Source organism: Thamnophis sirtalis, unplaced genomic scaffold (assembly GCF_051295495.1).
Source record: "Thamnophis sirtalis isolate CommonGarterSnake01/CBP01778 unplaced genomic scaffold, rThaSir2_p1.2 scaffold_8, whole genome shotgun sequence".
Taxonomy (NCBI): domain Eukaryota; kingdom Metazoa; phylum Chordata; class Lepidosauria; order Squamata; family Natricidae; genus Thamnophis; species Thamnophis sirtalis.
The window spans coordinates 17323993-17338756 of NW_028261388.1; the positions used below are offsets into that span (position 1 = coordinate 17323993).

The 14764-nt window shown below is 40.2% G+C and overlaps 1 protein-coding gene across 9 annotated transcripts in view; it reads left to right on the forward strand.

Annotated features, from left to right (window-relative positions):
• Positions 1-14764, forward strand: part of GRIA4 (glutamate ionotropic receptor AMPA type subunit 4) — a 291186-nt gene that overhangs the window by 188213 nt on the left and 88209 nt on the right. For all 9 annotated transcript variants that reach the window (XR_015697457.1, XM_087721153.1, XM_014071708.2 and 6 more), the window contains one exon: positions 2678-2862. Coding sequence is in view for 8 of the 9 variants with exons in the window: in XM_087721153.1 (XP_087577279.1) it covers positions 2678-2862 (185 nt within the window). In the remaining variant the exon portion in view is untranslated. The remainder of the gene's footprint in view (positions 1-2677; positions 2863-14764) is intronic.

Genomic DNA, 14764 nt, shown 5'->3' on the forward strand with positions numbered 1-14764 from the left:
ACTTGACAGAGTTGCTATCAAAAACCCAGCCAGTGTTATCAGCTTAAGTGAGTCATGTACGCATATATAAAAATCCTGATGTGCTTTTTGAATAGGAAGCTATAAATGGGAGAGATTGGGAAATGAGACTAAGAATATGTTATTTGGAAAAGGACATAGGAAAAAATTGGAAGAGATAATTAGACACATTCCCAACAAAAAAAAGATTATGCAACTTGGACAGAATTGCATAATTGTGCAGTAATTGAAAAATATTCTTTGTCCTTTCTCAGAAGGAAGAAAATAACCAAGAAAGCTGATTTTAGTTTAAAAATTAACCTTGGTAGCTGAAATATTTTCTTTTACCTGTTAAAATTATTTACTTTTGCACAAAGGATATAAATACTAACTGGTAATTTAAGGTTCATATCTGCTCAACAATCAGTAAATACGTCTAAGCTTGTTGTTGTTGTATGTGTCATATAGGCTGATGCAATGTTGGTGAAATCAGAACTAAGAATTATTCATGTATGTATTTATATCCTAATCTCTTAATCCATTCTCATCTAATAATCTAAAACATGTGAGTAAACTATTATATTAGCAGTGTTCACCCATGTTCATTTCTTAATAAACTGAAGATGGTAGACTTTAACAGATTTGTTTAAGAAATCCCACATCCCATCTCATACATTGTCATACAAGGTTTTTATAGAAATGTACATGTGAGATTATCTGTCCATTTCTTCGATCAGTGAGTTCTGCAATGAGAATGTGCTATAATATTGTAATGGAATAGAATGCATTATTTAATTTAATTTACCAAGCTTATATAGCAATAGCACTTAGACTTATCTACCACTTCACAGTACTTTACAGCCATCTCTTAAGCAGTTTACAGAGTCAGCATACTGCCCCCAACAATCTGGGTCCTCATTTTACTGACCTCTGAAGGATGGAAGGCTAAGTCAACTTTTAGCCAATGAGAATCAAACTGCTGGCAGTCAGCAGAATTAGCCTGCAATGCTTCATTCTAACCACCGTGCCACCATATGGCACACCAACAAACAATTTAAATCAAATAGTTTATGACCTAAGGCAATGCTTACCATTGAAGTTCAGCCAAATTCTGATTTTCTGGGACTCCAGTCATTGGTTCTGCTTTCCAGAACATCAAATTCTAACTTTTTAGAAAGCTGCTTCATTTTGTAACGGCTGAATACCTGATAGTGCTGTTGCTACAAGTTGAAGATGTTAAGAAATGCTTTGACCATTCAGATTTTATGAAAACAAACCACTATTGTTCCAGCCCTTGAACACTTAAAAATGGGATTTTTTTAAAAAAAATGGCTAGATCATTAAGATGTAAAAAAGAAAAAAGAAATCGAAAGAAGGTAGAAGCAAATCCCTTCTTTATTGCTGGCAAGAAAACAACATGGATGGGTTCAAGTAGTCATCATGAGTTGAACAAAGGATTTTACTGGAAAATAAAATCTGTGTGGCCAGATGTAAAAGATGCAGATAATTTGCCGCTACTATTTTTAGGATAGAATTCCACACGGTCCCATTATTTTCATTTTTTTAAATTTTATATTCTGACAAACTAATACAATTTTGAAAACTAAAAACCCCCAAAGAATAAGTTATTCTTTTTTTCCCCAAGGGATTTACCTCAGGTAAACTAAAAAGGAAAAGCTTCATGTTGAATAGAAGGTTCCTTGGGAGCAAGTGACAATTTAACTCAACCAATTTGGTGGAGGGGTTTTTTTTTTCAGTTTATTTTTCATCCTTTATTATCTTTGAGGGAGATACATTTTGAGATACTTTTTTATTTTATAAAAATATAACCCTGTTCATCTGTCCTAGCTAACAAATTTGTGAAATGATGATAATACAAATGTGATAAATGGAAAAAGACACGAATAAGGCTTAAGACTACCATCTTGCCTGCCTAACTCAATGACAATTACTCATGACAATAAGTGGGTGAATGAGTGAAGAGATATATAGAAGCAATATTTTATGGCAACTTTTTCTTCTCAGATGATATATGCTTGTATATTCATGAAAGGTTTTAATTTACTTGCATGACCAGTTGAGTAACAGATTAATTAATAAGTGTAAGATACATGCTTTCAATACTGCAGCAGAAGACGATTGCCCAGATAAAGAGGAAAAGAAAGAAAGAAACAGAAGGGGGAAAAATATCCAGAGATTAGGAAATGGTCTTTCTGAAGATCTTTGCTTGCATAGTTGATGAGTATGAGCACGTTGATTTATATGCTACAGTAAGCATTATCTAAAATTGAGGCTGAACAGCTTAGTATCAGATATTTAGAGGTTCAGTTCACATCAGCAAACAAGGTTTATGAAATAGTCTGGACTCTTAATCTTAATCCGCTCCTATTCAAATCAAAAGCCTAGTTTATCTGGTATTGCATATTTAATAAACTGAACAATATTTAAGCCATTGACAGGGTTGTGTGAGTGAGTGAGTGAGTCTGTGTGTGTGTGTGTGTGTGTGTGTGTGTGTGTGTGTGTGTGTGTAGTAGGAAGAGAAGAGAAACCACAGTGGTTAATGACTATAAATTTTAACTACTCGCTAACATTATAAGAAAAGGGATATTGATTAAACGGTCTTGTGATTCACGAAATGCAAGGACTACGTCATTTAGTGTATTGTTTCATTTTCTTTTAGGTTACTCAATACTTCAAGCTATTATGGAAACAGCGGGAGAAAAAAGCTGGCAAGTTAGCGCCATATGTGTGGAGAATTTTAACGATGCAAGTTACAGGCAGCTTTTAGAAGATTTGGACCGAAGACAAGAAAAGAAATTCGTAATAGATTGCGAAATAGAGAGGCTTCAAAATCTCTTAGAACAGGTAATACTTGCTTTCAATGCCACACAGCAGGGTTGCTTTAGAAGTGAACTCTCTTATGGGCCTTTTATTCTTTCCTGTTTGCCAAGATGACATTTTTCTCATCTCCACTTTTACATATAATCTGCTAATTAGTATCAATAATTGGCTCCATTTTTACTCTAAATGGGAAGTTCCAATAAAACACTGTTTAGATTTACCCAGGAAAATTAACAGAGGCAGTGTATTCTGGGACTTAATGAAATATAATGGTGAAAGACTGATTGCCTTAAATGTGGGTAATATTGGTCACATATAAGGCAGGGACACAATTCTTCAAACAAAAGAGTCTTCAGAGGGATTCCCTTCAAAAACTCTTTCGATAAATCTCTCTCACTCACACAATTTATTAACATTAAGATTTTAACTTCCAGAGATAGATACATTTATACAGTCAGTACACTTGAAATAGGATTAAAGAAATGAATCTGCTATTGCTACCGTAAATTTGGCTTTTCTTTGGAGGATACAATAAGAAAAGCCCCAATATTGGCTTCCAATGAAGATAGAAACCAGCATCACTAATAAATCATATTGCAACACTATTTTATTGACAGAACAGATTGCCATAGTAATAGTTTGGAAGACAGTAGTGGACAGATATGCTAATGGTCCCATTGAAATATGCAATATGAAATTATAGGATTGTTAAATCAGTGAAGGCATACAATCATACAGAATGAAAGGGTTGGAATGGGAGGTCCTCAGCAGGAGATCCTATTCAATGTCAGACATATCGCTGTCCAATTCTTCTTTAAAAGCTCCAGTGATAGCGCACCCACAACTTCTATAGGCAAGCCATTCCATTGATTTATTATTTTTCCCACCGGTAGGAAATCTTTCAAAGATCCAGAGATCCTACACAGTATCTTGTCTATATATCTATTTGACTATATCAGTTTTACAGCAGACTTGGAATTGTTATGTCAACCAAAGAGCAGTTAGTAGTCTCATAGTTTCATTCCATTCAACCTAATTTTGGTAAATTGGTTGGTTGATTGATTGATACTCAATAATCAGTTACCAATCTGTCTAAAACACAATCACATGCCATGTAACACACTTTAGCAAGCTCAATATGATCTTACTGTTTCTCTCTCTCTGTCTCTCTCTGTCTCTCTCTCCCTCTCTCTGTTATGATCTACATTACTACTATAGAGATCATATCTTTATTTTCTTATTTTTTAAACTCAATTTTCTTTTCCGTGTGTATATTTTCCCCATTACCTATTTTTATTAGAGAGCCATTTTGGTGTAATGCTTAAGGCACCAGATTAGAAATCAGAAGACCATGAATTCCAGTCTTGTTTTAGACACAAAGCCATTGTTGTGATGTTGGGTCAGCCATTCTCTTTCAGCCGTAGGAAAGAGGCAAGGGTAAATTAGATTCAAAATCTTACCAAGAAAAATACAGGCAGACAAGGAGTGAACACTGACTTAAAGGCACCAAATATACACGCATAAAAATGTGTCTTCATTATTTCTTTGCAATGCTTTTTTCTAAGTATTCTTCATTAATCAATATCTTCACTTTGGGTATGCTCACTGCAACATATCACATTCTCTATGGTTTGCTTATTATGAAACACAAACATTGGGAAAGGCATGTAAACTCCATTTATTCATTCATTCAAATTATTTTTCTCCATGTCCTCCTCTAAAAAGATTCTCAGAGCAGCAGTGGTGGGATTCAGCCAGTTTGCACCAGTTTGGGAGAACCGGTTGTAAAACTTTCTGAACAGTTTGGTAAACTGGTTGTTGGAAGAAATCATTATGTTTGAATCCCACCACTGCAGAGCAGCGAACAAAATGTAATAAAACTATTTTTGCCTTTAGATTTATAATTTAAGAGATGCAACAGGGATTGGGAAGAGAGAAGGAAAACAGTGATTCTGTCCTTGCCTGTACTGCTGGAACAGTACAGGCTGAGGGTCAGTGTAGTCCCATATTACATTTTCAGTCTGATGTTTCAAGAAAGCATGTAAGGGTTTATTTATTTATTTAACATATGACATATACATGGACTAGCAATATAAATTAGTGTTTCATCTAGATTAGTAGAATATAAATTGCTAAAAAGATCTATGTTCAAATATCAATGTCTAGGCCATGTAACTATGCATGGCATTGCATATATTTTTAAAAAATCAGATACTGGACTGGTATGTGTTCTTAACTTACAGCCAGTCACAATATGATCTACAGTTTGACATGGAATCCCACAGTCACACTGAGGCAGGGGTGGGCTTCAAAAATTTCAGCCAGGGGTGGGTGTGGCCATGTTGGGCGTGGCCTAGTTGGCCTCCTGCACCACTGCGTGGGGGCATTTTCATCTTTCCCAGGCTCCAGAGGCTTTTCTCAAGCCTCTGGGAGTGCAAAAACTGCTTCCCCCAGGCTTTGGAGGCCTTCCAGGAGGCCCGTTTTCCCCCTCCCTGAGCCTGTGCATGGGCCCTGCACTTACCTTGTATCCAAAACAGGCCGTGTGGAGACTCCTGGGAGGGGGTGGGCAGGGCCAGCCAGGGATGGGCTTTGGAGGTTCTCTGAACCAACCATAATGTCAGCTATGGGTTCTCTCAAACCTGGGCGAACCTGTAGCAGCCCACCTCTGCACTGAGGGGAGGATACTATGCTCCATTTATGCAGGGAGTCTCAGCAGACACCATGTGATGTGCAAATCCTATTCAGAATTATCCATTGCTGAGATGGTAGTTCAAAGCCAGGTAAGGTCATTTATATGTCTTCCTATAACTGGGCATATTCCATAGGGAATTGATGTTAGAGTTTTTGGGCAGATGTTGTGCAAGTGCCAGTGGAGGCTTCCTGGATTTGAGTCTTCCTGCTGATAAATGTGGAAGATCGGCATGCACTGGTAGGAGTGAATTGTTCATCATTTTTCTGTTTTCTCTCACTAGTGCATCTTGCCCTCGGAAAGTTGTCCTGCAATATGGCTCAGAACAGGAAGCCAGCAAGTTGGAGTGGTTTTAATACATCCTCCTGGTGTCATTGTGTCTCATATCTCACTTATTAGTATGGCATCTGTTACGCCATGTACGGACACAATATTGTGCTGCAGAGTAGATCAACCCTAAGGCTGAGGGTGGTAGCTGAAGCTTCCCATTTAGTTCCACATAATTTCTGAGTACGTTGCTGCTAGTATTTTTGCCGGCGTATTCTTTAGGTAGGGACTCAGTGGCTAAGACACTGAGCTTGTCGATCAGAAAGATTGGCAGTTCAATGGTTTGAATCCCTAGTGCCACATAACGGAGTGAGTGCCTGTTACTTGTCCCAGCTTCTGCAAACCTAGCCGTTCGAAAGCACGTAAAAAATGCAAGTAGAAAATATAGGAACCATCTTTGGTAGGAAGGTAAACGCTGAAGGTGTGCCTTCAGTGTTTAGTCATGCTGGCAGGGGTGGGTTTCAACCAGTTTGCGGCGGTCCCTGCGAACCGGTTGGTTGGCGAACCCGGAAGTAAGTAACTTCTGGGAACGGCGAAGGGCCCACCCGCCCGCCCGCGGTCCTTACCCGGTTTTGACGAGTTCTGTGCTTCCACGCATGCACAGGATGCATACAGCGCCTGCGCGATCCTCCAGGAGCAGCTGGAGCATCGCACAGATGCTAGTACGCATGCGTGCACCGCGCGCGTACACGAGGACGCCGCCGGCCCCATTCCAACCAAACCGGTTGGAACGGGGCGAGAAATCCACCCCTGCATGCTGGCCACATGACCATAGAGATATCTTCGGACAGCGCTGGCTCTTCGGCTTTGAAACAGAGATGAGTACTGTCCTCTAGAGTCGGGAATGACTAGCACACATGTGTGAGGGGAACCTTTATCTTTACCTTATTCTTTAGGTATTTCTTTTACAAAAAAGTCCCTTCCAACATTACTCCAAGGTTCTTTGGATGGAGATCATAGGGGAGTAAGTTGTTTAAGTAGACCTTTCAGGGCTTCATATGCTAGTTTGTTCTTCATATGTTAGTTTGTTCTTCACATGCTAGTTTGATGTTCATATGCTAGTTTGTTGTTAAGCACACAGTTGCTGGTGCTAGGAGTGAACCTCCAATCAGTGAGGAATTTTCCCAAGATTTTAATATCTTTGGACAGGAGGCTGTCAGACACCTCCATGTGTTTTTCTTGTACTGTTATGGTAAAAATTTAAGGGTTATAATCCTTTCTTAGCGTACAACCTGCAACAGCAACAAGAAGAACAAAAATACATCTGAAAAGGAAGCTTCCATTCCCCGTTGACAGATTTTTATTTTCTCTAAGTCATCTAAACTACGACTTTCAGTTCCTTTTGTGGCAATGAGTTCTCAAATAAAAAATATGCATTGCATAAAAAGAAATTTCACCCTTTCAATAATATCGTAGAACTCTTGGATAATCCTAACTTCTAGTCTAGAAGAACAAGACAAGCAAGCTATTTCAAACCATTTTTTTTATTATTTGAACACTTCGTGTAGCTTTTCTGCTGGCATGACAATCTTTTTGCAATCCGACAACTAGAATATTCTAGGGCTTGAGACTTGGCCTTTGAAGGTGAAGAAGTTGCTTCCGGGCACATAGGGTTGTTATGTAGAAACTGTCAGAAGCTTTTTAAAACAGCTGCATCTCTGATCAAGATGGATTAGCTTAAGGGGCTGCCAATGCTTTGAAACACCTTCTCCTCTTAAATCTGAAGGATGGTACAGCCTGATGACAGTCTTCATGGAGCATCATACATTTCTATAAAAACATTATGAGTGGCAAGTTTAATTTCAGTCTCTTCCTGGCAGTTCCTAACATTGTCTTTTTCATTCAGTTGACATTTTCAGTAAGTGTTCATCGGTGTCCTTCCCTAAATCCATTTCACAGCTAATTCCGATTCAGACATCACATATATTTCCTTAGAATTCCCTTGGCTTCGGTTTCTATCATTTGTTCCCATTTATTCTCATTCGCCATTTTATGGCCAATCCCTAATTACAGCTTTTAATAAGTTTCTGTAAGTATACCAAATTCAATAAAACAGTTTCAAGCTACTTACTGAACTAGAGTGATATTGCTAATTAGTTTTTTTTAAAATGAGAAATAGATAAATATGACTCTCATTCATACTTCAAATGGATGATAGTGCCCTTCAGTTTTTCTTTTCCATTTATTTCCTTTATCGATCAATACTTTTACATAGGAATAAGCATCAAACTAATAAGACTCATAAGACAGCCTGGGCTATCATCTTATCTTTCAGTTTGATTTCATATCAAGCATTTTGGATATTTAGGTTTAGGTTTAATTTTATTTGTATGCCGCCCTTTTCCCTGAAGGGACTCAGGGCGGCTCACAACTCAAAAAGGGAGGGGAAATACAAACAGAATAACAAAAACATAAAAACCATACATAGTTAAAAGCACAACAATCATACCATTCGAAGTGGGGCAGCGAGTCTTTAGCCCCAGGCCTGTCGGAACAGCCAGGTTTTAAGGGCTATGCGGAAGGCCTGGAGGGTGGTGAGGGTACGAATCTCCACGGGGAGTTCGTTCCAGAGGGTCGGAGCAGCCACAGAGAAGGCTCTCCTCCGGGTAGTCACCAGTCGACACTGGCCGGCTGATGGAATTCGGAGGAGGCCTAGTCTGTGGGATCTAATTGGTCTAGTGGAGGTAATTGGCAGTAGGCGGTCTCTCAAGTACCCAGGTCCAATACCATGAAGGGCTTTGTAGGTGACGACTAGCACCTTGAAGCATACCCGGAGATCAACAGGCAGCCAGTGCAGCTCGCGGAGGATAGGTGTTACGTGGGTGAACCGAGGCGCACCCACGATTGCTCGCGCGGCTGCATTCTGGACAAGCTGAAGTTGCCGAATACTCTTCAAGGGCTGCCCCATGTAGAGCATGTTGCAGTAATCCAGTCTGGAGGTCACAAGGGCACGAGTGACTGTTGTGAGAGCCTCCCGGTTCAGGTAGGGACGCAACTGGTGCACCAGGTGAACCTGGGCAAATGCCCCCCTGGTCACAGCTGACAAATGATGTTCAAAAGTCAGCTGTGGGTCCAGGAGGACTCCCAAGTTGTGAACCCTGTCTGAGGGGCGTACCGTTTGACCCCCCAGCCTGAGAGGTGGAACACTTGGCCAATTAGTAGGAGGGAAGCACAGCAGCCACTCGGTCTTATCTGGATTGAGTACAAGCTTGTTAACCCCCATCCAGTCCCTAACAGCCTCGAGGCCCTGGCACATCACGTCAATTGCTTCATTCAGTTGGCACGGGGCGGACAGATACAGCTGTGTATCGTCCGCATACTGGTGGTATTTTATCCCGTGCCGTCGAATGATCTCACCCAGCGGTTTCATGTCGATATTAAAGAGGAGGGGGGACAGGACCGAACCCTGCGGCACCCCGTACGTTAGGGGCCTAGGGGTCGATCTCTGCCCTCCGACCAACACCGACTGCGACCTGTCCGATAGGTAAGAGGAGAACCACCGTAAGACAGTGCCTCCCACCCCCACCTCCCGCAGTCGTCGCAGAAGGATACCATGGTCGATGGTATCGAAAGCCGCAGAGAGGTCAAGGAGTACCAGGATGGAGGCATGACCTCCATCCCTGGCTCTCCAAAGATCATCAATCAATGCGACCAAAGCGGTTTCCGTGCTGTAGCCAGGCCTGAAAAGAGATTTACAATTTCTTTTTATTCTGGGAAGCAAATTAAGAAGACCAATAACTTTGTAGTCTTCACTGTGTTTTCAAGTATGTGTCAGGCATTGGTGGGATTAAAAAAAATTACTATCTGTTCTGTGGGCATGGCTTGGTGGGTGTGGCAGGGGAAAGATATTGTAAAAACCCCATTCCCACCCCACTCCAAGGGAAAGATACTGCAAAATCTCCATTCCCTACCCACTCCAGGGGAAGGCTGCTACAATATCCCCATTTTCTCCTGATCAGCTGGGACAGGGAAGGCAGATAATAGATGGGGCAGGGCCAGCCAGAGGTGGTATTTACCAGTTCTCTGAACTACTCAAAATTTCTGCTACTGGTTCTCCAGAACTGGTCAGAACCTGCTGAATCCCACCTCTGGTGTCAGGATTCCAAGTAACACCCCTAATGAAAGAAGAATCCAAGGCTTGAGTTTCCTCAAAGTTCCATTTTATTAGCGATGTCCTATTGGCACATCTCGGAAAACCTAAATCTGGAAGTTTCCATGTTCTCCCCACCCAAAAGAAAGTTCAAGTCCCTGCCCAACACCTACATGTCCATCACATGATCTAATCTGGCACCATCTGACCTGGAGATGCTTCCCAGTCACCTCATCGTAGCTGCCAGGCCAGTTGACCTTGACTTTCTGTGAAAGAATGTTATTATGGCTACATATCACCCAGACTGTATAATCCCCCCCTCCCATTTTCCCACAATGTGGCAGGCCTGAAGTCGAAAAGGTAAAAAATGGCTTCCAAGTCTGACAGTATGCTCATACTTATCTGTTCTGACACACACACCCCGCCGGTACGGTGAGTCACGCCGACACAAGATTACTGCTAGACAATTTATTCATAGTAAATTAACACACTGACAAGACTTTGGCAGCAACCCAGACTTCCACAGATAAGAAATACACACCAGAGCTTCTCCAGCTTTAGTATAATAGTTGAATCCTGCAAACAGCCTCCTCCCAAAGTCTCTTCTTATATATTCTCTTGGCTGGAGCCTAATCACAACCACCTGGGTCCAATTATCTCCTTTGTCTCTGTAATTGCTGCCGGCGCTTATCCACCCGTCTCTGCCGGGTGTCCAGGACCAATTCCCTCTGCACCTCATCACTCTCAAGGGCCTGACGTCTTCACCATTGCTCCAGGGCTTGACATCAGGGACACACTCCCTTTGGCTTTCACAGTTGCTCCATGCCTCAGGTGCTTCCTGGTGGCCAACCAGCCTTTTTGGTCCCTGCTCGGAGTCTGAACCCTGTCCAGGGCCCTCCACATCTTCCAGAGCCGACTCATAAGGTCCCTCGCTGTCAAAGTCTGTTTGCAGCTCCCATGGCTCCTGCTGGGCCACAACACTTATCTATCACACATATCTCTTTCCTGGCCAGCAATGTTACAAAATTTTGCAAAAAACAGAAAAGGAATAAAAAATAATGAGCCAAAAGAACTAAGTCATAAGAGAAGGAAATATAAAAGGAAACATGGCTACATTTATTTTATACCAAACCATTCATCCTTGCTTCCATAAACCCTTTTTATGCATTGTCATTTGATATGTAAATGGGCTTGTTTGAATACTTTACATCCATTACTATTCTTACCATATTCAGCAACCTAACTTCAACTCCATATTCACGTAAATCATCCTGTAATTCAAGCCTCTTCACTTTTATCAAGCATTTTCTCTAAATCAGCAGGCAAACAATTATTTATTTTTATTTATATGTTTATTTGTATCCCACCTTTATTATTTTTACAAATAAGGTGCTCAACATATTCAATACACCTCCCTCCAACTATTTCCCCTACATCAACAACCTTGTGAGGAGAGTTGGACTGAGAGAGAATGACAGGCCCAAGGTCACCCAGCCAATTTTTCATGGCTAAGAACTATAACTCACAGTCTCTCACTTTCTAGCCTGGTGCTTTAACCCCCAGAGCAACCTGGCTTCCTAACTTCTCTCATGTTCATACATTTATACAGTCCTACATAGCATTAAGCCATTCTGCTATTCCCAAATTTTGGTCCCTCTTGGATCTTTTCACTTAAAATTCTGCCAAACACACTCAAGAAATCTATAGTTGTTGCATTTACTGTTGCTACCTTTTTATTTGTTTGGGGATAATGGCAGTCACTACCAGGCAGAGATACCATCTTCATAAAGGTAAAGTTTCCCCTCGCACATATGTGCTAGTCATTCCCGACTCTACAGGATGGTGCTCATCTCTGTTTCAAAGCCGAAGAGCCAGCACTGTCCAAAGATGTCTCCGTGGTCATGTGGCCAGCATGACTAAACATCGAAGGCGCATGGAACGCTGTTACCTCCCCACCAAAGGTGTTCCCTATTTTTCTACTTGCATTTTTACATGCTTTCGAACTGCGAGGTTGGCAGAAGCTGGGACAAGTAACAGGAGTGCACTCCGTTACATGGCGCTAGGGATTCGAACTGCCAAACTGCCAAGCTTTCTGATCGACAAGCTCAGCATCTGAGCCACTGAACCACCATGTCCCTATTGAGCCACTGCATCCCTATCTTCATTTTCATGCATCTTCATGCACATATTCAATAAGTCATTTAGTCACTTCACAACTGAACGATATTCATATTTTAACATTTGTCCAGTTATATTATCTGCACTTGCAGCTTTATTCTTTTTTGATATTCTCTAAAGCATTTGTAAATCCTTTTTTATCCATTCTTTTTGGACACTAAAATTAATAGTATTCATTTCACTTCAACTCTTTGATATACCATGGTCATCCCCATTCAGATCTCTCAAATTCTCCATCCAGCTTGTCCTTACTTCAGGTTCATCATAAATCGTTTTGTCTTATTTTTAATCCCATTCACTCTCTTGCTTTAATCTGTTTTCACCCATTTCCCGGATAGATTTTTTTCTCCTCCCATTCAAAATTGCTCTGCTTTTTCTTTTTTTCTTCTAGTATGAATTATTCTTTGCTCTGCCTAGAAACTTTGCCACCATCATTTCCCAAAATCTGCATGTTGCAAATACTTTTTCTCTCTTCCTCATTGTTTGCAGCAATTATTGTCATATATAGCAATAGCACTTAGACTTATATATCACTTCACATGCTTTACAGCCCTCTCTAAGCGGTTTACAACGTCAGACTATTGCCCCCAACAATCTGGGTCCTCATTTTACCCACCTCAGAGGGATGGAAGGCTGAGTCAACCTTGAGCCTGGTGAGATTCGATCTGCCAAACTGCGGACAGCAATGATCAGCAGAAGTAGCCTGCAGTACTGCACTGTAACCACTGCAGCACCGTGGCTCTTATGCATGTTTTCTTATCCGACCAAACCATCTCCAGACTATTGAGGTTTAAAGAAAACTCAATTTGATATGGAGGGAGAAACAGAACATTCCTGAGTTCTTTTGACAATTGCTGCATTTTGCCCATGCGTGTTTTTGGTATGCATTGTACAGATAGTCCGTGATTTATGACCATAATGTTGACTGCCCACTGTGGTCATAAGTCAAAAGAGGTCACGTAATCAACCCAATTTTACAACTTTTTTTGTAGCAGTCATTAAGCAAAATCTGCATTCGTTAAACAAATCGATTTTTTTGCTGTGGGCTGCTCTTGCCAAAAACAGGAAGTAAATGCTAATTTTCAGCAAAAAAAAAAAAGACATAAAATGTGGCCACTTGAGTGTGGGACACTGCACAAGGCCATAAATGAAGGCCAGTTGCTGAGCATGGTAATATGGGGAAAGGGGCATCAGAACCTCCACATCAAATTCTAAGTATCCCTGGAAAAGATCTGTCCTAACTTTACATAGTCATTAAGTTCAAGCCCACCTGTAGTTCTCTCACTCATAATTGAACATGCACCTTTCCTGCGTCAGATCACTCTACAAAGTCAGACCAATTTCATTCATTTTTATTGTTTCCTTCTTCTTTCTCTTAGATTCACCTTTTTCTAATTTTTTCTTTCTCTTACTTTTTTTTAGGGTTAAATGATGTTATTCATTGTTTTCACATCTTAATTATTGGGGGTAGTTTTTATGTGTAATATACATTAAACATGAATAGCGTGTCACACCATCATGGATGCCACGTTAACATTTTTTTTGCTGTAACTTGTGGGCACCTCATCAAGTTGGTACCTTTCATATGCCATGAAGTCCGCAGATGTGTGATATTTCGGTCTACCAACGTTACCTTTTAGTAAAATAGAGAAGTTATAGTTTGGTTATCAAACTCAGTCCTACCTTCCGCCGTATGCCACATTCTCTGCTAAGGCAGTTTTGGCATATTTTGTCCAATATTTAAAACAGTGCAGTGGCAATCCATTTTTAAATCATGTCATTAATCTCTAATTGAGAGATGACTTTTTTTCAAATCAAAGTCGGTTGCCTATGTCCTATCCCACCAATTAAGAGGTGTATTGATACAACCTCATGATTCATGCTTCATTTAAAAGACCTTTAAATTACTTCCCAAGGTCATAAATAATGTGTATCCCATACTTATGGATTGGAAAAGGAGTTGCATATGTGAATTTCCTTTTTTCGTTAAAGATCTAAAGACAAACTTCATCCTACCAGATGTGACTTGCAGCAAAGGAGTGCCATCTAGTGGTTTTGCCAATTGTTTTATTATGCTGCTACTTTTTAAACAAGATACTGAGCTTTTTGCCTCATTAACATACATTGTGAGCTGGAGATTTCAGCTGCTTTTCGTTTTTATTTTATTTTTATTTTTTAAAATACAGGCTATCATAATTGCTTTCCGAGTTAGTGAAGATGTGAATAATCTGGAAAATAGAGTTCATGTGGAGTACTTCTAAATGAAGCAGAAACACTATAATGTAGAAATCAACATTATGTCAGTGGGGAAAACAATTTTATTTTATTATTTTATTTTAGTATGTATTTGCTTTAATGTGTTGTGAGCCAAAAATGTTATTTCATGTATCTAGACAAATTAAAGAGAAATAGAGACTCTGCAGATGTTGAGAGGTTTAATTTTCTTTTTAAGAATTCTCAAAAAATTGTTCAGCTATTGGTTTATATTGAATGATGATCATACATATTTTAACAATAAAACATGATGGTTTAGTTTCACTATAGCTTGTTAGTCAATTCAGACTTTCCCCAGCAAACTAATTGACAAGCACAATTATTGATGGCCTGATTACAGTGTTGCTTAAATTGTTGACACAATTTCA